General features: G+C 53.4%; 2 protein-coding genes across 10 annotated transcripts; both read left to right on the top strand.

The window, feature by feature from the left end:
- Nucleotides 1-869: 869 nt before the first annotated feature.
- On the top strand, nucleotides 870-16854 carry LMBR1L (limb development membrane protein 1 like). 9 transcript variants are annotated; one of them, XM_021718980.1, is made up of 17 exons: nucleotides 870-1287; nucleotides 4163-4247; nucleotides 6003-6036; nucleotides 7358-7497; nucleotides 7685-7788; nucleotides 9028-9154; nucleotides 10228-10296; nucleotides 10437-10501; nucleotides 10844-10916; nucleotides 11010-11093; nucleotides 11183-11259; nucleotides 12111-12188; nucleotides 12394-12488; nucleotides 12668-12758; nucleotides 12860-12926; nucleotides 15899-16060; nucleotides 16257-16854. In XM_021718980.1, exons 1-17 carry the CDS (start codon nucleotides 1216-1218, stop codon nucleotides 16322-16324), a joined length of 1491 nt encoding a protein of 496 aa, XP_021574655.1. In that variant the 5' UTR covers nucleotides 870-1215; the 3' UTR covers nucleotides 16325-16854. The 9 variants fall into 9 exon arrangements, with proteins under 9 accessions (XP_021574655.1, XP_008069067.1, XP_008069069.1 ...); XM_008070876.2 differs by having other exon boundaries at nucleotides 12334-12407; nucleotides 16257-16852; XM_008070878.2 differs by having other exon boundaries at nucleotides 12394-12407; nucleotides 16257-16852.
- Nucleotides 16855-18536: 1682 nt separating this feature from the next.
- On the top strand, nucleotides 18537-23420 carry DHH (desert hedgehog). The gene is made up of 3 exons (XM_008070879.1): nucleotides 18537-19131; nucleotides 21813-22074; nucleotides 22354-23420. The coding sequence occupies exons 1-3, from the start codon at nucleotides 18829-18831 to the stop codon at nucleotides 22977-22979; spliced, it is 1191 nt and encodes a 396-aa protein (XP_008069070.1). The 5' UTR covers nucleotides 18537-18828; the 3' UTR covers nucleotides 22980-23420.
- Nucleotides 23421-23790: the final 370 nt, after the last annotated feature.

Here is a 23790-nt window from a genome sequence, read left to right on the forward strand (position 1 = left end):
GTGGCCGGGAGCGGCCTCTGCACTCCAGTCTGGGAGACAGAGTGAGACTCCAACTCAAAACAAACAAACAAAAACATTCGAATCGCAAAGCCAGGAGTGGTGACACACACCCGTAGTCCCAGCTATTCCGGAGGCCTAAACCCAAGATACTCGAGGCTGTAGTGTGCCATGACGGTACCTGCAAATAGCCACTGCCATGTTGGGCAACACACTGACGCCATCTCTAAACAATACATACATAAATAAAATAAATAAAAGCTTAATCGCAATACTTTCCTCCTGAAGGGTTTTTGTAATGTTAAAATGAGATAAAGACTATAAAGCGAACGACATCTTGAAGGTGGTTAGCTAACATTTGCGTCAACTGGACTCACCAATGATGCCCTGTGGGCATTTCCTCTCAGAGTTTCAGGACATTTCTGTAGTCCTCTATCCAGTTTCTTTAGTATTTGTTTTGTTTTAGCACACACTAGGTCTTCCACAAAAAGGACAGAGCGAAAACTGGGGGCCTGGGGGGGCGGGGCGGAAAAGTACCAAGACAAACACAGAAAATGCTGCTACAGACCTTAGATTACCGGGCAGCGGTACCTTTCATAACCCCTATGATAATCTTACATCTGCAAGTCTGTCCTGATCCAAATGGTTCATTTAACCAAGGTCAAACTCAAATCCCGGCCGCTCCTAAAATCCGGAAACTGTCAATTTTCACCAGGCTACAGTTGCTTAGTTTTATTAAGCGCCTCGGTAGGCCTACCCCCAAAGACCCCGCCTTCTTCCACGGAACGAGCCTATCAACGCCCCTTCAGGAATGAGTGGCAGCTCTCTAGAAGCCAATCAATTCCGCTTCCTTGGAAAGAACCCGCCCATCTCTTGTGTCGTCACTCGACCTCTTAAAATGATGGACCCGCACTGGCGCTTCCCCGTAGCGAGTCCGGTGGCGGGTGTTTGCGTCGGGACGTGACCGTGGCCCGACCTTAAAGGGGAGGGAGCAAAGGGGGGCCGGAACCCTTTAAAAGGAGGCAGGCTGGTGCCTGCCCCTTTAAGGGCGGGGCGTCTCGACGACTGAATCTGAACCCCAGATTACCCCGAGTTTCCGTCACAGGCTGTGAAGAGAGGCTCCTTGCCTGGGTCCGGGTGCGCGGCGGCGGCGGCTTCATCCCCGCTTGTCCTCCCCGGGCCCGGAGACACCCCCGCTCCAGTCATGCTGAGCAGAGTATGGAAGCAGCTGACTACGAAGTGCTATCCGTGCGGGAGCAGCTCTTCCACGAGAGAGTCCGCGAATGCATTGTGAGTGCGGGACTGGGCAGGAAGGGGTAGGACCAAGGCGGGAGAGGCACGGGTGCTGGGGCCGAGGGAGAAGTTCGGGTCGGAGCCCACCCGGGCTCAGAGCGCCGTCAGACCCTGCTTGGACCAGGAGCGGGCGACGAAGGCCCCCGGCCGGGCAGCAGCGCGGGTGCCCGGCTGGTGAACCCCTAGATCGGATCAGCTGGGTCCCTGCGCGATAAACAAAGCCGGTCGGTTTCCGTTCCTCCTCTACGGCCCCTCCCCCTCCCCCACATCCCTCACCCCCCGCGGGTGTTCCTGGCGGTGGGTCTTCGTGTGTCTGAGCGGCTGTTGAGTCCGCCAGTCTTATAGCCTGGTATTCGGAGAAGGATGGGTTTGCTTGGGAGCGGGTTGATTTGGGTTTCCCCCTCAAAACTGGGTTGAGGGCAGACCCAACTGATGTTGGACGAAGGGGAGACGTCGTCACACTGTGCTGGATTTGGGGAAAGACTTGGGAGGTGTAGAGACGGCAGGCGGGCGGAACCGGGGGACTTGGCGGGTCCTCTCCCACTTTCGAAGAAAGAACTGTTGCTGGTGTGGCTTCTAATGGGTAGACACGAGGAACAACCAGGGTTTCCCCCACCTTTTTTTTTCTCTTGGTGTTTGTTTGAAACCCTGCAAGGCTGGGTTCCCAAGCTTCTCAGCCATTCAGGGATTTCCCCTGTGGGTGGTCCCCTAGTGCTCGGGAGGCCACCTGGCTGCCTTTCCTTGCTTCCTCACTGCCACCTAGAGCAACAGCTGAACCTGCCACACAGGAATGGACTCCTCACTTCTGGGCTAGGGGATCCCAGGAGAGCTTAGGGAGTCATATCTTCAGGCCTGCTTCGAATTTTCATCTCCTTTCTCCTCTGTTCCTTCTGCAGAGCTCCCCAGGGTAATCCTCATCCCCAGATATTAAATGGAGAGGGAATGGCTTGGAAGAATAGAAAGAGGCATTAGTGAGTGGGGGAACCCACTGATGGGGTCATCCTCCAAATTTCTAAGGCTGGGCTCTAACCGGCCCTGGGCAGCCTTAGATTGGAGGACCAGTAAAGGGAGCCAGGCCATAGCTAGGTCTGCCTAATCGATGAGGACTGGAAAGTATGTTAGTCCATATGTGGAACTCCAGAAGTCTGCTTTCAGAAAGCCTTCCTTGTGTGTTCCTTGGTGCATAGTCCCACGTGGTGGGGTTGGGCATATTGTGGAGGCATGCTCAGGCCTTGAGACTGTGTAGGAGTAGAGAGGCCCATATCCCAGGGAACAAGGAGGGATGAGACCTTGGACAGAAACAGCCTTCTGGATGTCTCCCACATCCTTTAGTTCCATTAGTTGAGGACATGGATGCTGGCCAAGGGCAGTCTGAAGGCATCTGGTGCCTCCTCCACCTGGCTCCAGTCTAGAGGCTAGAGAACAACCTAGCTTCCTCTGGAACTGCGTGGAACTCCAACCTGACCTTTTGAGCCCTCCTACCTTCCTAGCTATTATGCAAGCCCAAGGCAGAACACTAGCTATAAAAATCCTGCAGCTGCAATCTATTCTGCTTCATTAATGTCAGAAGCTACAACTTTGTCTTCTTTGTCTCCTCCATTTGTGCAGATAGTTGTGTGCAGGTTTCCTGTTGGGTCAGCTCTTCTTGGGGATGGGAAGACCCAGGAGACTGATCTTGTCTTCTTGACCTACCTCAAACATAATAGCATCTCTTCTTGAGATACTGGTCTTGACTGTAGAGTCAAGCTGGCCAGTGGCTCCTCCTCTGGGCAATAGCAGCTTACTTGGGTTAGGGTAGGGATGCATATGCAAATTAACCCGACTGAGTCCTGCCCTGTCAATTGGAGGTCCGGCCATTCATGTCCCTGAGAGGCCTAGCTCTGGAGTTGGAAGTCATTATTTTTATTTTTATTTTTTGAGTTGGAGTATCACTCTGCCACCCAGGCTAGAGAGCAGTGGCACGCCCCCGGCCACCGCAGCCTCAACCCACTGAGCTCAGGCGATCCTTCCACCTCAGCCTTCCAAGTAGCTGGAACTACATAATTTTTTGATTTATTGTAGAGATGAGGTATTGCCAAGTTGTCCAGGCTGGTCTCAAACCCGCAGACTCAGGCAATCCTCTCACCTTGGCCTCCCACCGTGCTGGGATTATAGGCATGAGCCACCATGCCTGGCCACAATTGACTGCCTTTAAAGTGGCTTATGCTGACTCTAGAAACTTTGCAGATGTTGGAACCCAATTAAAGCCTACTCTTAGGGACAGAGGATTAAATGAGACTGTGGTCTGGCCCAGAGAAGACCTGATCTTTGTCTTTTAGGGCCCCTGAATAAACAGAGTAGAAGTTCTGACTTTGTCTAGAAATATGATTCCTACTTATTCTCTCTTGGAGCTTGGGTCAAGGTGGCAGGCAGTGGAAGTGGGCTTAGGGGGATAGGGTGGGGTGGGGTGCCAGAATAATGCAGACATCTTCCTCCCTTCAAACCTACTTCCCTTTCCAATATTGAACCCAGAGTAAATTCCCTCTGGGGAATTCCCTCTGCAACCTGTTTTAGATGTATGTACACGTGCATCTCTAGGAGTTTTCTCTGCCCATGTACCAACCAGTGTTGGGCTGAAGCTATTTTCTCCCAGCAAAGTTCTCATAGCACTGCACATGGTGCTGTTTAACCATTTGCATGGGACAACCCTTGTCTGTTCCTTCTTAGAGGCCCCTGAGGCCCTGATTAGAAGGAAGTACCTGGGGGAAAGATGGAACCCCCTGGAAGTGTGGAGCCTTGTTTTGAAGAAGTCACCCCCTGGCATTAACAAAGGTCTTTGGGACTGTGGAATGTGCTGGGGATTAGAGCTCATCCTGCTCACATTCTGCTACAGATCTCAACACTTCTGTTTGCAACACTCTACATCCTCTGTCATATCTTCCTGACTCACTTCAAGAAGGCTGCTGAGTTCACCACAGGTACAGTGACTTCCCTCCCTTCTGCCAGAGTTCCTGTTGCCATGGGGCCAACTTCAGGGGAATGGGCCTGTGGTGCCTGCTGGGAAAGGAGAGATGACTGTGCCGGACTGTTCTGAAACCTTTACCTCTTCAGCCTCCCTTCCTCCACAGGCAGGGGCAGGGGCCGGGTGGTATAATGGATGGTTTAGAAGGAAGTGTCTGCTGGGCAAATCATAATCATGTAACTCTTCTGATCCTCAGTCTCAGCCTACAAAATGAGCATAATAGTGCCTACCCAGTTCATTGTGTGGATCAAATGAGATGATTAATGTAAAAGCCCTTTGTGAACCTGAAGGGGACAACTGCAGGGCAAGTGTCTATATGGGCACAGGCTCTGTGGCATCTCTTCTCCTAGTGCACCCACAGCCACCAGAGGCCTCCCTGATCATTGAAGCCCCAGGATCTGGTGATGATGGCCTCTCTCTCCGCCCCCCCCCCTTTTTTTTTTTTTAGCAGAGTCTCACTCTGTTGCCCAGGCTGGAGTGCAGTGGCATGCTCATGGCCATCACAGTCTCGACCTGCTGGGCTCAGGCGATCCTTCTGCCTCAGCCTTTCAAGTTGCTGGAACTATAGACGTGTACCACCATGCCCAGTTAATTTTTTTATTTATCGCAGAGACGAGGTCTTGCCACATTGCTCAGGCAATCCTCTCACCTCGGCCTGCCAAAGTGCTGGGATTATAGGCATGAGCTACTATGCCTGGCCTTGACCTTTCTCTTTTGAGAAAGCAGGATTTATTGAGAGGACAAAAAAACTCCCAGAGCCGGAGGGGACCCGAGAGGGTTGCCCGGCCTTTCTCTTTATAGAGAACCTATGTGTGCTCAGATTGGAGCTTGCCCTATGTAGACATTTTGTCATGGAGGGACTGGAGGTGGCACATTTACCCCAGTTCCTATCCCAAGCCTGTCCAGATCATCTTGCCTTGGACCCAACCTTTCCTAGCCTCAAGATAGCTTCATGAGCCCACCTTCCAAGAAAGCTACTCTAGTGCAATTCCTCTGATGACTTTCTTTCTGCATTTCCCCTCCCCCCCCTTTTCCCTTTCCTGCACCCAGCCACTGATGTAATGAACCTCACAGACCAGTTTATTATATTTTGAGCTTACAAAGATGAATGTAAGATGGGAGAGATGTGGAGAGGAGGGAGAAAATTAGGGGGATTCTGGCCTATATTATTCTCTCCACCTGGGACCACTGATCTTTAAATTGCCAACCTTGGCCGGGCGTGGTGGCTCACACCTATAATCCCAGCATTTTGGTAGCCAGAGGTGAGAGGATTGCCTGAGCTCACAGGTTTGAGACGAGCCTGGGCAACTCGGTGAGATCTCATCTCTACAATAAAAAAAAAAAAAAAAAAAAAAAAGTAACTGGGCATGGTGGCACTTGCCTGTAGTTCCAGCTACTTGGAAGACTGAGGTGGAAGGATCGCCTGATCCCAGCAGGTCGAGGCTGCAGTGGCCATGAGCGTGCCACTGCACTCCAGCCTGGGCAACAGAGTGAGACTCCAACTCAAAAAAAAAAATTAAATAAATAAATAAGCTGCCAACCTGGAGAACAGGTTGTGGGGTTCATAATTGTGAGTTCTTCCAGAGTCTCCTGTTCAGCTCTGTCTTCTTTCATGGGGGTGGGGATAGGGCAGGGAAACACATTGTAACACAGATGGTTTTTAGAACTGCCTGCTGATGTCCTGTCTCTTCCCTGTGCCTCTTTCTCATAGTGGATGATGAAGATGCCACAGTTAACAAGATTGCGTAAGTGTCACTGCCTCATCACCTGACACAATGGTCTTTAGGAGCTGTCATCTGCAGAGGTCCCTGTAGTTATGGGGAGAAAAGGGTCTCACACAGCAAAGGGAGAGTTGCTGTTTCCACCCCATTTCTGGCTTCTTCCAGCTTTACCTCACCCTGGGTCGCTCAGAAAAGTTGCTCTTCCTGTCTTCCTGGTTAGGCCAGGAGCTTCGGGGAGCCTCATGGCCAGGAACTGTCAGCTGGGGACTGAGTCACCGGAAATGGCTCCAGCTTGGCTTCACCTCCCAGCAGCCAATGGGGAGGGTGTAGAATGGGGGTGCAGACTGATGGGAACAGAGCAGGATGTAGGGAAGGTAGAGACCCATAAGGACAGGCATGCTTGGTTCTAAGAGGAAGGCCTTCATTCCAGGCTGCTATTACTGACTAGCACATAACAGGATAATATAGAGATGACCTCTCTAGGTCAACAGATTAGAAGACAGCCCTCTACCTTTGATGGACCAACTAGATAAAAGTCCCTTCTTTTTTTTTTGAGTTGCCTAGGCTGGAGGGCAGTGGCACACTCCCAACCACCACAGCCTCGACCTGCTGGGCTCAGGTGATCCTTCCGCCTCAACCTTCCAAGTAGCTGGAACTACAGGCATGTGCCACCATGCCCGGCTGATTTTTTAAATTTATTGTAGAGATGAGGTTTCACAGGTTGCCCAGGCTAGTCTCAAACCCATGGGCTCAGGCAATCCTCTCACTTTGGCCTCCCAGAGTGCTGGGATTATAGGTGTGAGCCACTGTGCCTGGCCAAAAGTGTCTCTTTTCAGCGGATGCAGCCCAGGGCACAGGTCTTGGCTGTGAAGCTGGGTTTCGTGTCTCCCCTGTCCTTCTTTGCTCTAGTGCCTTCATGCAGGGCACAGCCATATGAGGTGACCCTACTGTCATCCCAGGTGAAAGAGGCAAGCTCAGAAATCCATATCCGTGAGCAGAGAAGAGAAGCCAGGCTCCTTAGCTTTGGCATCATGCCTAGCATACCTTCTAGTCATATATGAGAGGACCACAATCCTGGGGACTGCCTAGACTAGTGACATGGCAAGTGACCAAGTTCCCATGAATGCCTGAGGTTGGCCCCTCCCAAGTGCCAAGGCTTCCCTAGAGGCAAAGGGCTGGGCGGGGGGGTGCTGCAGTGGGTGGAGCCCCAGCTGGACAGTTCCTTCTCTAGGTCTGTCTCTGCTATAGCGAGTTCTAGAAGCCACAGGTGTCCTCAGGGGCAAATGGGGCTTCTTGTGCCCAGGGTAGTAAGGGCTGAGCGAAGCACTTCCCTTTCTCTGCCCAGGCTCGAACTGTGCACTTTTACCCTGGCGGTCGCCCTGGGTGCTGTCCTGCTCCTGCCCTTCTCCATCATCAGCAATGAGGTACTGCTGTCACTGCCTCGGAACTACTACATCCAGTGGCTCAACGGCTCCCTCATCCATGGTGCGTGGCTCCCGGATGTGGCAAGGGGTGGAGATAGGGAGCAGACGGAGGCCAGCTGAGGCAGCCTTGGGCTAATCAGTCATGTATCACCCCTTCCTTCATTCCCCTCCCCCACCACATGGTCAGTCCCCTATGTGTTGCCCCCAACACTTACAGACCACCTCAGCTTTTCTTTTTTTTCCTCCAGGCCTCTGGAACCTTGTTTTTCTCTTCTCCAACCTGTCCCTCATCTTCCTCATGCCCTTTGCGTATTTCTTCACTGAGTCTGAGGGCTTCGCTGGCTCCAAAAAGGTGAGTAGGAGATAGATATCCAGGCAGGAAACAGAGTTCCACTCAAACAGTTCAACTGAAGATTTTTTTTTTTTTTTTGAGTTGGAGTCTCACTCTGTCGCCCAGACTAGAGTGCAGTAGCCGCTCCCGGCCACCGCAGCCTCGACCTGCTGGGCTCCGGGCTCCAGCGAAACTTCTGCCTCAGCCTTCCAAGTAGCCGGAATTACAGGCATGCGCTACCACACCCGGCTGATTTTTTGATTTATTGTAGAGATGAGGTCTCGCTGCCCAGGTGGGTCTTGAACCCGTGGGCTCAGGCAATCCACTCACCTCAGCCTCCCAAAGGCACGGGATTATAGGCTGAGCCACCGAGCCCGGCAGATTTTTTTTTTTAGTTGGAATCTCACTCCATTGCCCAGACTGGAGTACAGTGGCACACTCACTGCCACCCCAGCGTTGACTTGCTGGGCTCCTGTGATCCTTCTGCCTCAGCCTTCCAAGTAGCCACAGCTATAAGCATGCGTTACCATGCCAGCTAATTTTTGATTTATTGTAGAGACAAGGTCTCGCCAAGTTGCCCGGGCTGGTCTCGAACCCACAGGTTTAGGCAGTCCACTCACCTCGGCCTCCCAAAGTGCTGGGATTACAGGCTGAGCCACTGAGTCCAGCCTACTGAAGATATTTTAAAAGACTATTTTTTGAGGCTTAGTCAAGGCTTAGTTAGAGTTAAAGGAAGCAAAATGGAGTTTGAGGCCCCCAGTGACAGTAGGAAGTCATTACTATCCCTAGGCCAGTGGGGGCAAAGGTAGGAAATGGTTTCTGCTAATTTCTGAAGCTGTGAATGTAGGTCGCCCAACTGTTGTCTTAGTGTCAGCCACTGCCGAAACTATAGTGTGAAAGGTGGGAGAAGACACAAGAAAAATACCCTGACCTCTTTCTTACTTTCTGCCCTTGCTTATCCTTCCCATTGGGCAGGCTGAACAGGTGTGACCCCAGAGTCCAGCCTCCCAGGGCAAAATAGATGAGGAATGGATCTGGGGGAGGGGGTTGGAAATGAAGACTGCCCAGTATATGGGATAACCCTAAATCGAGGAGTGAGCAGACTTAACAGACTAAGAAGGACATACCCTTCCCTGTCTCCTGAATCCTGACCTCTCAGGTTCCCCAGCCCTAGCCTCCATCTTTGATGTTTCCTTCCTTCCCCATGCTGTCCTGACATTAACCTCCTTCTCCCCTTCACCTATTGCCTCCTCCTGTTAGGGTGTCCTGGGCCGGGTCTACGAGACAGTGGTGATATTGATACTCCTCACTCTGCTGGTGCTGGGCATGGTGTGGGTAGCATCAGCCATTGTGGACAACAACAAGGCCAGCAGGGAGTCACTGTATGGTAAGAGACCCAGCTTCCTCCAGACCCAGTGGCTCTGCAGTTGGCCCTTGTTCCTCTGCCTGGAATAACTGTATCCCTCTAACATGGAGGAGAAAGTTGACACCCTCTCCTTACGGCACTGATGGACTTCTGGTGAAATCCAACTGCAGAAATGTTCCGTTGGGCCCATGCAATGATTTTTTTTTTTTTTTTTTGAGTAGGAGTCTCATTCTGTCGCCTAGGCTAGAGTGCAGTGGCACACTCATGGCCACCTTGGGTGGGTGATCCTTCCCCCTCGGCCTTCTAAGTAGCTGGACCACAGACACGTGCCACCATGCTCGGCTAAATTTTTGATTTATTGTAGAAATGAGGTCTTGCCAAGTTGCCCAGGCTGGTCTCAAACCTCTGGACTCAGGCAGTCCTCCTGCCTCTGCCTCCCAAAGTGCTGGGATTACAGGCATGAGCCACTGCGCCTGGCCCATATAATGATTTAAAAGAATATGATTCAGTTACTATTTTTTTTTTTTTTGAGTTGGAGTCTCACTCCATCGCCCAGGCTAGAGTGCAGTAGCACACTCATGGACATTCCAGCATCAACTTGCTGGGCTCAGGCGCGCGCTACCATGCCTGGCTAATTTTTTGATTTATTGTAGAGGTGAGATCTCCCCGAGTTGTCCAGGCTGGTCTCAAACCTATGAGCTCAGGCAATCCTTTTGCCTCAGCCTCCCAAAGTGCTGGGATTACAGGCTTGAGCCACCGCGTCAGGCCCAGTTGCTAATTTTAAATTAGGAGGTTTCACATTAAGTATCCAGATATGTGGCTTTGCTTGACAAGGAGGAGGATCTGGCTATGCTAGCCCCTGGTGACTGGGGCCAAATAGCAATGCCTCTTAGTTAGGACTTAGGATCTCCAGTTTACTGTAGTCTCTGCCACTCCCTCTTCTGTGAATGCTGGCCAGCTTTCCTTATTTGCTTTACCTGCTTAGCCCCTGTGGGCTTTTGTGTTGTGTTATGTCCTTGTCTGACTGAGGTCTGTAAGCCCTCAGTAAGCAAGAGGAGAGAGACATGCTGACATGCCTCTTTTTTTACCCTCAGACTTCTGGGAGTACTACCTCCCCTACCTGTACTCATGCATCTCTTTCCTCGGGGTCCTGCTGCTCCTGGGTGAGTTTGCAGGGTCTGGGAGGGAATGGGTAGGGTCCTCGGGCCAGAGTAACCAGGCTAGAAGGGGAGAGAGTGGAGGGGTGGGCAAGGGAAGGAGAAGTGAGAAAGGTCTAGCAGATGACTGGCTCTTCTCCCCACAGTGTGTACTCCGTTAGGTCTTGCCCGCATGTTCTCGGTCACTGGGAAGCTGCTGGTTAAGCCCCGGGTATGTAGTGTTCCGTGCCCTTGATCCTGCAAGGTGAGCTTCCTGCAAAGCTGGGACTGAACAATGAGGCAACCCTAGGGTGGGATAGTGCACAACTTGTAGGGGGTCGCAGCCTTTGTTGGCTCCTGCATTCCCTACCCTTGTCATCTGGAGCTGGTCGCAGGGCATGCAAGGCAGAACACAAGGCAGTTGGGAGGGATTGAACAAGGTTGCTGGCCATGGGGTGGTGAATGAGGGCTAGGGCAGGCCTGGGCCTATGGCGTCTGGATGAACAGGGTTCTCCTGGGGCTCTTGAGTCAGGGAGCCTCTGACAGTTCGTCCCTCCCTTTCCTCTGCCCCCAGCTGCTGGAAGACCTGGAGGAGCAGCTTTACTGCTCAGCCTTTGAGGAGGCAGCTCTGACCCGCAGGATCTGTAGTGAGTTGCAGTTCTTCCCAGCTAGGGTGTGGGCTTGGCCTGGCCAGAGACTGCATTGCTTGGGGGCAACACCACCGTCTTCTCTGCCCTCAGATCCCACCTCCTGCTGGCTGCCTATAGACATGGAGCTGCTGCATAGACAGGTCCTGGCTTTGCAGACACAGAGGGTCCTGCTGGGTATGTGAGCTGGTAGGGCATGGGACACCTGGGTTTCCCCAAGGAGAGTAGCTCCTTGTTCTTGCTAACAGCCTCCCATCCCTGCACAGAGAAGCGGCGGAAGGCTTCAGCCTGGCAGCGGAACCTGGGCTACCCTCTGGCCATGCTATGCTTGCTGGTGCTCACGGTGGGTACACAAGCCTTGGGGGTGGTGAGTAGGCCCTGGAGTACGTTAGAGGCTGGGACCTGATGATCATCTATAATAATAGTTGCCTCTCACTGAATGCCTACATTGTGTCCTGCCCTGTGCTGAGCACACCACTCGCTGTTTTGTAGATGAAGAAACAGAAAAGTTAAGCAGCTTGCCCAAGGTCACACAAGACCATTGAGTATAGTTAGACAGGTTTACCCTGGGATAAGAATAAGCATTGAAGCCGGGCTCAGTGGCTCAGCCTGTAATCTCATGCCTTTGGGAGGCTGAGGTGAGTGGATTGCCTGAGCCCACGGGTTCGAGACCTGCCCGGGCAACTTGGCGAGACCTCATCTCTACAATCAATCAAAATGAGCCGGGTGTGGTAGCGCACGCCTGTAGTTCCAGCTACTTGGAAACTTGGAAGGCTAAGGTGGAAGGATCGCCAGAGCCCAGCAGGTTGAGGCTGCAGTGGCCGGGAGCGGCCATTGCACTCCAGTCTGGGTGACAGAGTGAGACTCCAACTCAAAAAAAAAGAATAAGCATTGAAATTCGGTCCATCCCCCCATGGACTTAGGAATAGGTCTTATCAGTTGGGTGAAGAGGTACCTTTTTCTATTCAGCCTTTTTGTAATCCTTCCATCTAGAGGGACTATATCTCATAATATCTGCAAAGGTACTCTGTTGCTAATAATGACCTTGAAGAGGTGTCACACAGCTCATTAGAGGCAGAGCTAGGCTTGGAAACTGAAAATGCTGGACCAGAGGCTCTGCTCTTATAACATTTGACTCTGGGTCCAGCTGTGGGCTGGGGCAGGGTTGGAAGTCTGTGACCTTGCCTCACACAGGGCCTGTCTGTGCTCATCGTGGCCATCCACATTCTGGAGCTGCTCATCGATGAGGCTGCCATGCCTCGAGGCATGCAGGTACTGGACTGCCCTTCCACCATAGCCTTTGGAGGGCCTAAGGAAGGCTGGAGAGAAGGGGCAGAAGCTGAGGACAGGGGGAAAGCTGGTGGCTGGGTGGTGCTGATGTGGGAGTGCTCCACGGTGATGCTATTCCACTCCTCAGGGTGCCTCCCTGGGCCAGGTCTCCTTCTCCAAGCTGGGCTCCTTTGGTGCCGTCATTCAGGTTGTACTCATCTTGTATCCTTCTGGAAACCCATCAATGCCTCTGATCATCATACCTGCCTCCTGGGTTTCTGGACAGAGCTCCTCTTGGATTTTGTCTCCTTTGGGACACTGTGGGGGAGTGGCGGGAAAGGGGGCAAGTCTTCATCAACCTTGGGTTCAGAAGGAAGGAAAAGACTTGATTTTGAAAGAAGGGCTGGGAGGGAAGTCTGTTCCCTTTGAGCTGAAGTATTAATCCTTCGGAGCTGGCCAGTTCTTCCCTAACTCAGTGACAGTTACCTGATGGTGTCCTCGGTCGTAGGCTTCTACAGCTCTCCACTCTTCCGGAGCCTGCGGCCCAGATGGCACGACACAGCCATGACGCAGGTAGCTGGGAGGGGGTAGGAGAAGCCTACCGGGGCCATGAATGGGTACTACGTGCTGGAGCCTCTGCTACCCTCACCGTTTCTTTCCCTACTTCCACCCAGATAATTGGGAACTGTGTCTGTCTCCTGGTCCTAAGCTCAGCACTTCCTGTCTTCTCTCGAACCTTGGGTAAGTAGCAAAAGGAAGAGGTAAGGGAAGTGACTTTAAATTTTTATTTTTATTTTTGAGTTGAGATCCTGCTCTGTCGCCTAGGCTGGAGTGCAGTGGCACCATCACAGATCACCGCTGCCTCAATTTCCTGGGCTTAGGTGATCCTTCTGCCTCAGCCTCCCAAATAGCTGGGACTACAGGCGCATACCGCTTGGCTGATTTTTTGTGTGTGCTTTTTTTTATTTTTTGGAAAGACAAGGTCTCGCTATGTTACCCAGACTGGTCTTTTTATTTTTATTTATTTATTTTGAGTCAGAGTCTCACTCTGTCACCCAGGCTGGAGTGCAGTGGCACGCTTATGGCCACCACAGCCATTGCACTCCAGCCTCAACTGGCTAGGCTCAGGTGGTCCTTCCGCCTCAGCCTTCCACGTAACTGGAACTCCAGGTGTGTGCCACCATGCCTAGCTAATTTTTTTATTTATTGTAGAGACGAGATCTTGCCAAGTTGCCCAGGTTGGTCTTGAACCCTTGGGCTCAGGCAATCTTGGCTCTGCCTCCAAGGTGGCTGGTATTACAGATGTGAATCACCATGTCTGGCTGCCAAGCTGGTCTTGATCAAACTCCTGGGTTCAAGCAGTCCTCATGCCTCAGCCTCCCAAAGTGCTGGGATTAGAGGCATGAGCCACCATGCCTGGTGAGTGACTTTTTTTGAATACCTACTGCTAATGAACAGGCAGTTTATATACATGCTTTCTCTAATTCCCACAACAAACTTATGAGTAGGTATTATCCTCATTACACAAATGGGGAAAACGGGGCTCTAAGTGCTGACACTGAGCTTCCAAGTATTGTTGCATCAAAACTCATACTTTTTAGATTTGCTACATGCCCTTGCATCTCCCACTTCCACTTTTTGGTGGGGGAGCACCACTTTTTTCCAAATCTTCTCTCTGGGTACATTATCTAAATATATCATTTGAAAGATGAGAAACAAGGCCGGGTTCGGTGGCTCAGCCTGTAATCTCATGCTTTGGGAGGCCGAGGTGAATGAATTGCCTGAGCTTGCAGGTTTGAGACCCACCTGGGCAACTTGGCAAGACCTTATCTCTACAATAAATCAAAAAAATTAGCTGGGCGTGGTAGCACGTGCCTGTAGTTCCAGCTACTTGGAAGGCTGAGGCGGAAGGGTCGCTGGAGTCCAGCAGGTCGAGGCTGCAGTGGCCGGGAACTGGGCGACAGAGTGAGACTCCAACTCAAAAAAAATAAAATAAGCCGGGCTCAGTGGCTCAGCCTGCAATCCCACGCTTTGGGAGGCTGAGGTAAGTGGATTGCCTGAGCCTGCGGGTTGGAGACCCGCCTGGGCAACTTGGCGAGACCTCATCTCTACAGTAAATCAAAAAATCAGCCGGGCATGGTAGCGCATGCCTGTAATTCCGGCTACTCGGAAGACTAAGGCGGAAAGATCGCCGGAGCCCAGCAGGGAGCAGCCACTGCACTCCAGTCTGGGCGACAGAATGAGACTCCAACTCAAAATAAATAAATAAATAAATAAAATAAAATAATAAAAATAAAGAGAAAGGGCAGTTTTATTATCATTAAGGGCCCAGTAAATGTTAGAATAGTGCCTGGCACATGTGATGCTTTATATATGTTGTCTCATTTAATTCTCACAGTCCTGTTTTTTAAAATTTACTTATTTTAATTTTTTTGACTCGGAGTCTCACTCTGTTGCCCAGGCTGGAGGGCATACTCACAACTACTGCAGCCTTGACCTGCTGGGCTCAGAGGATCCTTCTGCCTCAGCCTCCCAAATAGCTGGAATTACAGACACATGCCACCATGCCTGACTAACTTTTTGATTTATTGTAGAGATGAGGTCTTGCCAAGTTGCCCAGGCGGGTCTCAAATCCCTGGATTCAGGCAGTCCTCTTGCCTCTACCTCCCAAAGTACTGGGATTGCAGGCTTGAGATACCACGCTTGGCTTTTTTTTTTTTAATTTAAAAAATTTGTATTTTAGGCCAGTCTCGGTGGCTCAGCCTGTAATCCCAGCACTTTGGGAGGCCAAGATGAGTGGATTACCTGAGCCTGCGGGTTCAAGACCAGCCTGGCCAACTTGGCGTGGCCTCGTCTCTACAATAAATCAAAAATTAGTTGGGAGTGGTAGCACGCACCTGTAGATCTGGCTACTTGGAAGGCTGAGGTGAAAGGATCGCCGGAGCCCAGCGGGTCGACACTGGAGTGGCCATGAGTATGCTACTGTACCCCAGCCTGGGTGACAGAGTGAGATTCCAACTCAAAAGAAAAAAAAGAGATAAAATAAGTAATTTGTATTTTATAGAGACCGGATCTTGCTCTGTTTCCTAAGCTGGTCTTGAACTCCTGGCCTCAGGCAATCTTTCCACCTCAGCCTCCCAATGTACTGGGATTACAGACATGAGCCACTATGCTCTGTCCCCGTTCTTTACAGTTGAGGAAACTGAGGCACAGAGCATTTAAGGAGCTTTCCCCAGATCACACAACTAGTTAGGAGTGGAGTTACGATATGAACCAAAGCAGGCTGCCTGATCATAGTCTGAGCTCTTGGCTACCACACTGCTCTTTCTACTAAAAAAACAAAAAACAAACAACCAGTTTATAGATTCCTGGCCTAGGAACATGTAGCAGGCCCAGGGAGTTCCTAGGGACATCTGGAGCCAGAGGGACCTCATTGGAAAATAAGATGCCAGACTCTGGAAAGGAAGTTGCTGACACCTTTTTTTGTTTTGTTTTGTTTGAGTTGGAGTCTCACTACCACACACCGACACCATTTTCAATAGTCCTGAACTGCCCTTGAGACAGAGCTTGGGAGCTAGGAGACTTTGCATAGGAGAGGCTAACCTACCAGTTGCAGTGTTGAGATGTGGCCACCAGGAGGCAGCAGAAAGTTGGGCTCCTAGCAGGAGAGGGCCTTGGGGAGCCCACCTCTCACCCTGGTCTTTGTACTTCAGGGCTCACTCGCTTTGACCTGCTGGGTGACTTTGGACGCTTCAACTGGCTGGGCAATTTCTACATCGTGTTCCTCTACAATACAGTCTTCGCTGGCCTCACCACACTCTGTCTGGTGAAGACCTTCACTGCAGCTGTGCGGGCAGAGCTGATCCAGGCATTTGGTGAGGGGGGGCGTGCCCACTGGTGGGTGGTCATATGAGTCACTCTGGATCACTGGTCATCCCAGCAGGGGAGTGGGTGTGCTTTCTGCTTTCTGTGTATCATACCCCATTCACCCATTCTGTGGCTTGGTTGTCTTATCTCTAAGGGACTGGGCCTGTGCCCCACTTTTGACTGCACACCTCCTCTTTTCTCCAGGGCTGGACAGACTGCCGCTGCCTGTCTCCGGTTTCCCTCGGGCATATAGGAAGACCCAGCACCAGTGACCTCCAGCTGGGGGTGGGAGGGAGAAAACTGGACACTGCCATCTGCTGCCTAGGCCTGGAGGAAAGCCCAAGGGTAGTTGGGCCTCAGGACCTGGAATCTGAGAGGGTGGGTGGCAGAGGGGAGCTGAGCCATCTGCACTGTTGCATAATCTGAGCCAGAGTTTGGGACCAGGGCCCCTGCTTTTCCAGACTTAACTGTGGCCTCAGCATGGATGGGGTAGGGCTGGGTAACTGGGTCTGGATCCTGGTCCCAAATCTGTTTACACATCAATCTGCCTCACTGCTGTTCCGGGCCATGCCCGTCGCCATGTTTACATGATTTGATGTGCAATAGGGTGGGTTGGGGACAGGGACAGGCTTAGGAGGCAGGTTGTCAGTCTTGCCTCTGGCGCAGCAGAGCCTAAGCACTGTGCTTTCCTGGAGGAGGGGCTTTAGACCACCAGAAAGACCAAGGGCATAGGGAGAAGGAAGAGGGTTTACCCATCAGCAATAAAGTCGATCCCAGGGTTTGCTTTGGTTTTTTTAAAAGAGCCTGTCTCTGTGTCTGTTTGAAGAGCCTTGCTCCTACCAGTCCTGAATCTGCCAAGAGAGAAACAGAGGGGCCCTGCACACCATATTTTTCCTTCTCCTTCATCTGCATTTTTAGTTTCCTTTGGGGACTTGGATCAGGTGCTAGGCCATACAATTGGGCAGTGAGAAGCTTATCCTCCCTTAGCCTTGCTTGAAGCTGGCTGGTCCCCTGACTCTTCCTTATGCCCGTGGCCTTGTTTCTGCACCTTGAGTTTTGGCAGTAGGATATGGGCATAGGAGTAGGATAACCTCCCTGCACTTGCACCTTCAGCCCTGTCACCTCTGACTTGACTATTGAACACAGTGAAAGAAGTATCTGGCTGGCAAGGATTTTTGATTCTTAGAGAAGAGCCTAATTTTTTCCCCAGATGCTATCAGTTCCTCAAATAGTCCCCTTGCTATGTTGGGGGTAGACAAGTTTATCCTTAGGGTTATACAGATTGTGCACTGCACCACTTCCAGGGGCACCATTCACCTCACAGTCATTGTGTGGATAGTTACGATAACAGTTTTCTCATCAATGGCAATCAGGCAACTTGAGGAAGAAGGGGTGCTTTCTTTCTAACGTGCACACGTTGCTGTGAGTGCTAGCCATGGAGCTGGGTGAGAGGAGGGTGAGTGGGATACAAAAAAGCATAGATTCCACAAATACTTGCCGAGCACCCTGCTGTAGGCTAGGCACTTGGGTTAACCTTGGAGATACGTGATAAACAAACTTGTGCTTAAGAATTGCTTTGTCTAGCAAGGGTGCCAGACAATTATAATACTGTTACAGCACAGCAGTGAATTACGGTTCTCAAGGAAACACAGGTGGGCAGTATTGGGACATCAGGGAAGGCTTCTTAGAGGAAGTGATTTCTAAACGATAGGAATTGGTGGGTGACATGCCTCTGAGGTGAATGACTGAAAGTAGAGTCCCAGGAGTCTAGGGAGAGGAAGCCGGAGAGGTGCCTTGATGGAAGGTGAAAAGCAGTGAGCCCCACCTCTTGCAGATGAAGACTAAGTGTTGCCCTTCAGCAGCTTCCAACTGACAAGTTATTCATTTTAAGAGAAACAGCTGTTGGATGCCTGGCAGAGAAGAGAAGGGACAAAAGTCCTAAACCAGCCAATAAGTACTAAGCTCTGTTTCTGGTTCTGGGGAAGTTCCTAGTAAAGGATGGTAGTTACCAGGGAAAAGGGACCCCTGGTATCCCCACCTCCCAGCCCTGGTTACTGTTGAGGGTGAAGAGAGGTGGAAGTGGGGAGGAGGTTGGGGGAGGACCACAGAACAGGGAGGCTCTGGTGGTATGCCCAAAGGCTTGGCTGGCCTTGGGCAGAAATTAGAACCCATACTTCCTGGATGACAGCGGAGGGCACGGCCTGCCAGGGTAGGCTTTGGGAGAGCAAAGATCCAATTCAAGTATCAGAGGAGGGTGGTTTGGTTCCAAGTTTAGGCTTGGAGGTAGAAGGATGCTTATACAGGCAGCCAAGGACTGTAAAGCTGCTAGGATTTCCTAGGCAGGTGCCTGCCTGGTTTCCAGGATGGGACACACTTCAGTCGCTAAATGGACCAGCGGTGACCGGCTAGGTCCCCCGCCCGGGTGGTAAGGGGCGGGACGGTCCTGGGAGAAGGGCGGGGGGCGGGGCCAGGGGCCACTTAAGGCGGAGTCCGGGCGTTCTGGCAGCACCAGTGCCGGGCAGCAGAGACGGGCTGGGCTGGCACTCACCCACGACCCCCCTTCCCCGCTATAATGGTCCGTCAGTAGCAGGCTCCAGAGCCCCCGGGGCACGTGGGCAGAGCGAGCCCCAGCCAGGTGCGCGGAGACACGAGCGCTTTAGGGTACTGTGGGGACAGCTCTGCCTGCTGCGCGCTCTGGTGCCTGTGGAGATGCCCAACTGACAGGCGAGTTCGTGGGGACAGGAACGTTCCCTCTTGGCCCAAGCCCGCTGTATCCATGGCGCTGCTGTCCAGTCTGCTACTCCTGTGCTGCTTGGCACTGCTGGCACTGCCAGCCCAGAGCTGTGGGCCGGGCCGGGGACCTGTGGGTCGGCGCCGCTACGTGCGCAAGCAGCTAGTGCCGCTGCTCTACAAGCAATTTGTACCCAGCGTGCCCGAGCGGACCCTGGGAGCCAGTGGGCCGGCCGAGGGGAGGGTGGCAAGGGGCTCCGAGCGCTTCCGGGACCTCGTGCCCAACTACAACCCAGACATCATCTTCAAGGATGAGGAGAACAGTGGCGCCGACCGCATGATGACCGAGGTAAGAGGGGGCCTGTCTCCACCTGCGCTAGGGCACCACCACCTCTGCGTTTTCCAATCGCAGCCCAGGAAAGTGAGCCAGGCTCCATCTACAGACTCCTTAGGCTTAAAGACCTCTCCTCCCCGACACCCCATCCCAAAAAACGTTCCCTAAGGGCAGGAGGGGGTGGTTAGGAAGGATCAAGGGGAGAGGCTGAGATGGGGAGGGGGAGGAGGAACTGACTAGTGAGAGTGAAGCTGGGAGAGGCATCGAGGGCGGGGAAAGGAGGATGGCGGCAGGCGAGACGGGAAATGGCTGAGGCGTGGACCGGGGGTCAGCCACCCAGCCAGGCAGGAAGGGCTGGGGTGAGCTGAGGGCCAGGAGCTGGCTAGGCAGCAGACAGAAGGTTCTACCCTTAGCCTGGGTCCTGACATGAAAAAGCTCTGTGAGCCCAAGAGAAGAGATTGAAGGGGCTGGGAAAGGGTTGGCCTAGGGGCAGGTCACCAGGCTTTCCACCTGAGGAGGGGCTGGGCAGGAATAGGCTTTAGCATGAGGAAGGTGACCTAGAACTGGGATAGGACTATGCTTAGGTCTAAAGGACAATCTTGGGGTACAAAAGCAGCCCTCAGTGATAACAGGTGAGGCCACCTGAGAATCAAAGGGCTCCTGGGTCCCCCAAGCTCAGCTTAGCTCAAGGACTTTTTTTTTTTTTGGAATTAAAACAAATTCAACTCCCACTATGAGCATCTATTGCAGACTGGAACTGAACCAACTAAGGGTGAGGTGGCCAGTGCCTTGGAAGAGAAGGACCACCTCTGGCCAGTGATGTTGAGTGTGCAAACTGAGAGAAAACTTGGAGGTCACATTCCTCCACCCCACCCCCATTTTACATCTGAGAATGGACTTTTCCCAGGAGGAAAAGCAATTTAATCAAAGTCTCACGACTAATGAGTGGCACGGCTGGGACTAGAATTCAGAACTCCTGTTTCTAAGCCCTATATACTTTCCATTACACCACCTAATTGTGTATGGAGTGGGGAGGTGGGGGAGAGGGAGGGGTACGGATTTCCTCTGATTAACTGCCTTAGTTTTCCAGGTTACTTTGTTAGGAAAACCTGTCCAGGGGAGAAAGAATTCCTTTTTGCTCTTGCCCTGAGGCTTTCCTCCTACCCAGAGATTGGGAAGGGGACATTCCTTCTTTCCTCCATGGCTGTGGAACATCATGGCCCTTTCCTCTGGCAGCCACCTGCAGCAGAGGGGGCAGAACAAGAGACAGGCTCAGGAGGGGCCGACAGGCCTGGGAGCCCCCTCAGTCCTGCTTATCTCCCACACCCTGGCTGCAAAAGGCCTCCATTGAGTTGGCTCTGCACTGGGCTGCTGCCCCCGCAGGTCAGGGCCTCAAGGCCTCCTTAGGGGACAAAACGACAAGAAGTTGGAAGGAGCTACCACTTTTCCTGTCCACTCCCCCAACTCTGCGGAGGTTCAGATGACTAGAGAAGAAGGACAGGGGAAAAGTGTGCCTCTGACAGTTAGGAGAAAACCAAGTCCAAGGTGAGAAGTCCAAGGGGAAGAAGAAAAGGAAGCTGTCCTCTCTGTGCCTCCTCCCGCGGTGTCCGTGCTGTGGTGTGCGCCAAGGTCTCCAGCTCCCCAGTCTGGAGCCGCCAAGATAACTGTGGTCTCACTCCCCCGGTGCAGGCTTCCAGAAGCTGTTTCTTCTCCTCCTCTCCACTCCCACCCTGCAGGGGGCCCCCCAGATCCGCGCAAGGGCAGCTCCCGTATTCTCAGGTGCTACTCCCACGCCGTTCCGGGCAGCATCTGGAACCGAGATGGAGAGATGGGGGCTCTCCGGGCTGGCAACGTCTTAGCTGGAACGGGGAGGACTGGCCGCGCTGGGGGAGGGGACCTAGCGGGCCGGAGCTGGGATGAGGGGCGCGGCTTTCTGCCCTTTCCTCTCCCTGAGCCGGGGCGGCTGAAAAGCGCCTTTGTGGCTGGAGCTGCTGAGTCCGCTTCTCCCAGCGCGTCCCCGGCCTCAGCCCGGGATTCTCGCTCGGTTAAGTCATTCCGGAGAATGGCCATTGTACTTTGCGCAGCCCCCGCCGCCCCAACTCTTTTCCCAACGGCCTCGGTCCCGCACGGTTCTTCTTGGGCACCTCTGTGGGGGGCACCCAGACCACGAAGGGGTTAATGCTAGGGGCCAAAAGGAGGAGGAGGAAGGAAGGAAGGAAGCGATGCCCGGTGCCAGGGAAGGCAACGAAACAAAAGATGAATCAGGCGGAGGGAGGGCAGCGGGGGCCTGGGGCGGGGGCCAGCCCCAAACAGGGGCCCCTCTGGAGGAGCCAGGCCCTCCCTGACCACTGCTGCCATTTGCCCTCTCGACTCTGGCCCTCTCCCACGTTGAGCCGAAGTCCCAGGACCAGTAGGAGTGAGGGGTGGGCATTGGAAACGGGGAAAGAGCTAGGTACGGGCCCCTCTCTCAGCCTCAGAGATGACCCCACAGTTCTCCAACAACACCCTGGGAAGGTAGTGAAGATTGGTGACTACCCCATCCAGATTCTCACTTCCCCAGGGCACTAAAAAAGCTGGGAGAGAGAGGGGCCTAAATACCAATCAGGAATCAGCCCTCCTATCTGGGTCCCTTTTGCCCCGCTGGTGGTGGTGGTGGTGGTGGTGGTGGTGAGACTGACTCCTTTATTCCCCGCCAGCGCTGTAAGGAGCGGGTGAACGCGCTGGCCATTGCCGTGATGAACATGTGGCCTGGAGTGCGCCTGCGGGTGACCGAGGGCTGGGACGAGGACGGACACCACGCTCAGGACTCTCTCCACTACGAAGGCCGCGCTTTGGACATCACCACGTCCGACCGCGACCGCAATAAGTATGGGTTGCTGGCGCGCCTGGCAGTGGAAGCTGGCTTCGACTGGGTCTACTACGAGTCCCGCAACCATGTCCACGTGTCGGTCAAAGCTGGTACAGTAAGGGGCGGGTGGCAAGTTTCGCCCAAAGGGGGCTCCCTCCGGGAAACTGAGTCTGCAGTAGTTCTTTTATTCCCCTAGAGGAGACCAAGCGGGCGTTAGTGTTGTACACCACCCTTCCATTTCTGCCAAGGTTGGGGCTAGATTAATGGGAAATTGCGTTGTCCAGGACTGGTGAGGTCTGCACTGGGCTTTCCCATATCTTGGAGAATCTGTACCAACATCCTGGAGCCGCTGGTCTTGACTCAGTCCTCCGTATGGTTGTTCCCTGCAGATAACTCACTGGCGGTCCGGGCGGGCGGCTGCTTTCCGGGAAATGCCACCGTGCGCCTGCGGAGCGGCGAGCGGAAGGGGCTGCGGGAACTGCATGGAGGAGACTGGGTGCTGGCGGCGGATGCGGCGGGCCGGGTGGTGCCCACGCCGGTGCTGCTCTTCCTGGACCGGGACTTGCAGCGCCGCGCCTCCTTTGTGGCTGTGGAGACCGAGCGGCCCCCGCGCAAACTGTTGCTCACGCCCTGGCACCTGGTGTTCGCCGCTCGGGGGCCGGCGCCCGCGCCAGGCGACTTTGCACCGGTGTTCGCGCGCCGGCTGCGCGCCGGGGACTCGGTGCTGGCGCCCGGCGGGGACGCGCTGCGGCCGGCGCGCGTGGCCCGCGTGGCGCGGGAAGAAGCCGTGGGCGTGTTCGCGCCGCTCACCGCACACGGGACGCTGCTGGTCAACGATGTCCTGGCCTCGTGCTACGCGGTTCTGGAGAGTCACCAGTGGGCGCACCGCGCCTTTGCTCCTTTGCGTCTGCTGCACGCGCTGGGGGCGCTGCTCCCCGGCGGGGCGGTCCAGCCTACTGGCATGCACTGGTACTCTCGGCTTCTCTACCGCTTGGCGGAGGAGTTGCTGGGCTAACCGGCCCAAGCATGGAAACCTCGAGGGGCCCGACGAAACGGGGGCATGCTGGCTGAAATCTGGGGAAGCAGGCGGTGCCGACTGGGAGGGAGGGAGGGAAGGATAGGGAGACACATGGGGCTATATGGAAACTGCCTGGCTTAGGGGCAACTTCGAACTGAATTCAGGGAGGTGATCCCGGGTCCTAGGTAGGCGGGGCTCATGGTGCGCACTCCGTGACGAAGACTGTTTAGCCTTTTCCCCAGTGCTTCAGCCCTACCCGATAATTTTATTTTATTTTCTATTTATAAATTGTAATATAATGATCTGCTTGCCCAGCCTGCCAAGGTGAGGAGCTGGGGCATGTCGTTAGCACCGTCTGACACAATCAGCCGATCTGACGTCTGACATTTTCCTGCAGGTAGGCTAATATAGGAAAGGCTTCCAGAAGCTTACTGGAAAGCACCTCCATTCAGAGAGTGACACCTCCATTAAGAGAGTGGGAGAAAGGAGACCAACCTGAGTTAACACCTTACTTCTGGCTCCCCTTTCCTTCCACAGCAGGGTCTTCCGGGCCCTCTTCCTCCCTTCAGAGGGGGTCTCCCAATCCATCAGTGACAGGGACCGGAAGAGTCCTGCCCTTTTCTAGTCTGCTGTTTCCACCTCCCACCCAGAGAGGACTAGCTTTCTGCCGCGCGTGGCACACCAGCTGGAGGGCCCAGGGTTGTCCAGGCAGCGGGAAAGCCTGTGTACGTTTCTTTATAGGGGCTCAGGCCCCTATGGGTACTGATACTCTACATATCTCAGCCCCCTATTGTTAACCAGCAGTTCT

This window comes from Carlito syrichta, unplaced genomic scaffold, assembly GCF_000164805.1.
Source record: "Carlito syrichta isolate Samal-C Ts95f unplaced genomic scaffold, Tarsius_syrichta-2.0.1 Scaffold314050, whole genome shotgun sequence".
NCBI lineage: Eukaryota > Metazoa > Chordata > Mammalia > Primates > Tarsiidae > Carlito > Carlito syrichta.

Excerpts from the sequence above, each read along its gene's own strand:
- LMBR1L (XM_021718980.1), top strand. The coding sequence starts at position 1,216 with ATGGAAGCAGCTGACTACGAAGTGCTATCCGTGCGGGAGCAGCTCTTC. Across the intron at positions 10,502-10,843 it reads AGCTGCTGGTTAAGCCCCGG|CTGCTGGAAGACCTGGAGGA; the intron begins GTATGTAGTGTT and ends CTCTGCCCCCAG. Across the intron at positions 16,061-16,256 it reads AGAGCTGATCCAGGCATTTG|GGCTGGACAGACTGCCGCTG; the intron begins GTGAGGGGGGGC and ends TCTTTTCTCCAG.
- DHH (XM_008070879.1), top strand. The coding sequence starts at position 18,829 with ATGGCGCTGCTGTCCAGTCTGCTACTCCTGTGCTGCTTGGCACTGCTG. Across the intron at positions 19,132-21,812 it reads CCGACCGCATGATGACCGAG|CGCTGTAAGGAGCGGGTGAA; the intron begins GTAAGAGGGGGC and ends ATTCCCCGCCAG. Across the intron at positions 22,075-22,353 it reads CCACGTGTCGGTCAAAGCTG|ATAACTCACTGGCGGTCCGG; the intron begins GTACAGTAAGGG and ends TGTTCCCTGCAG.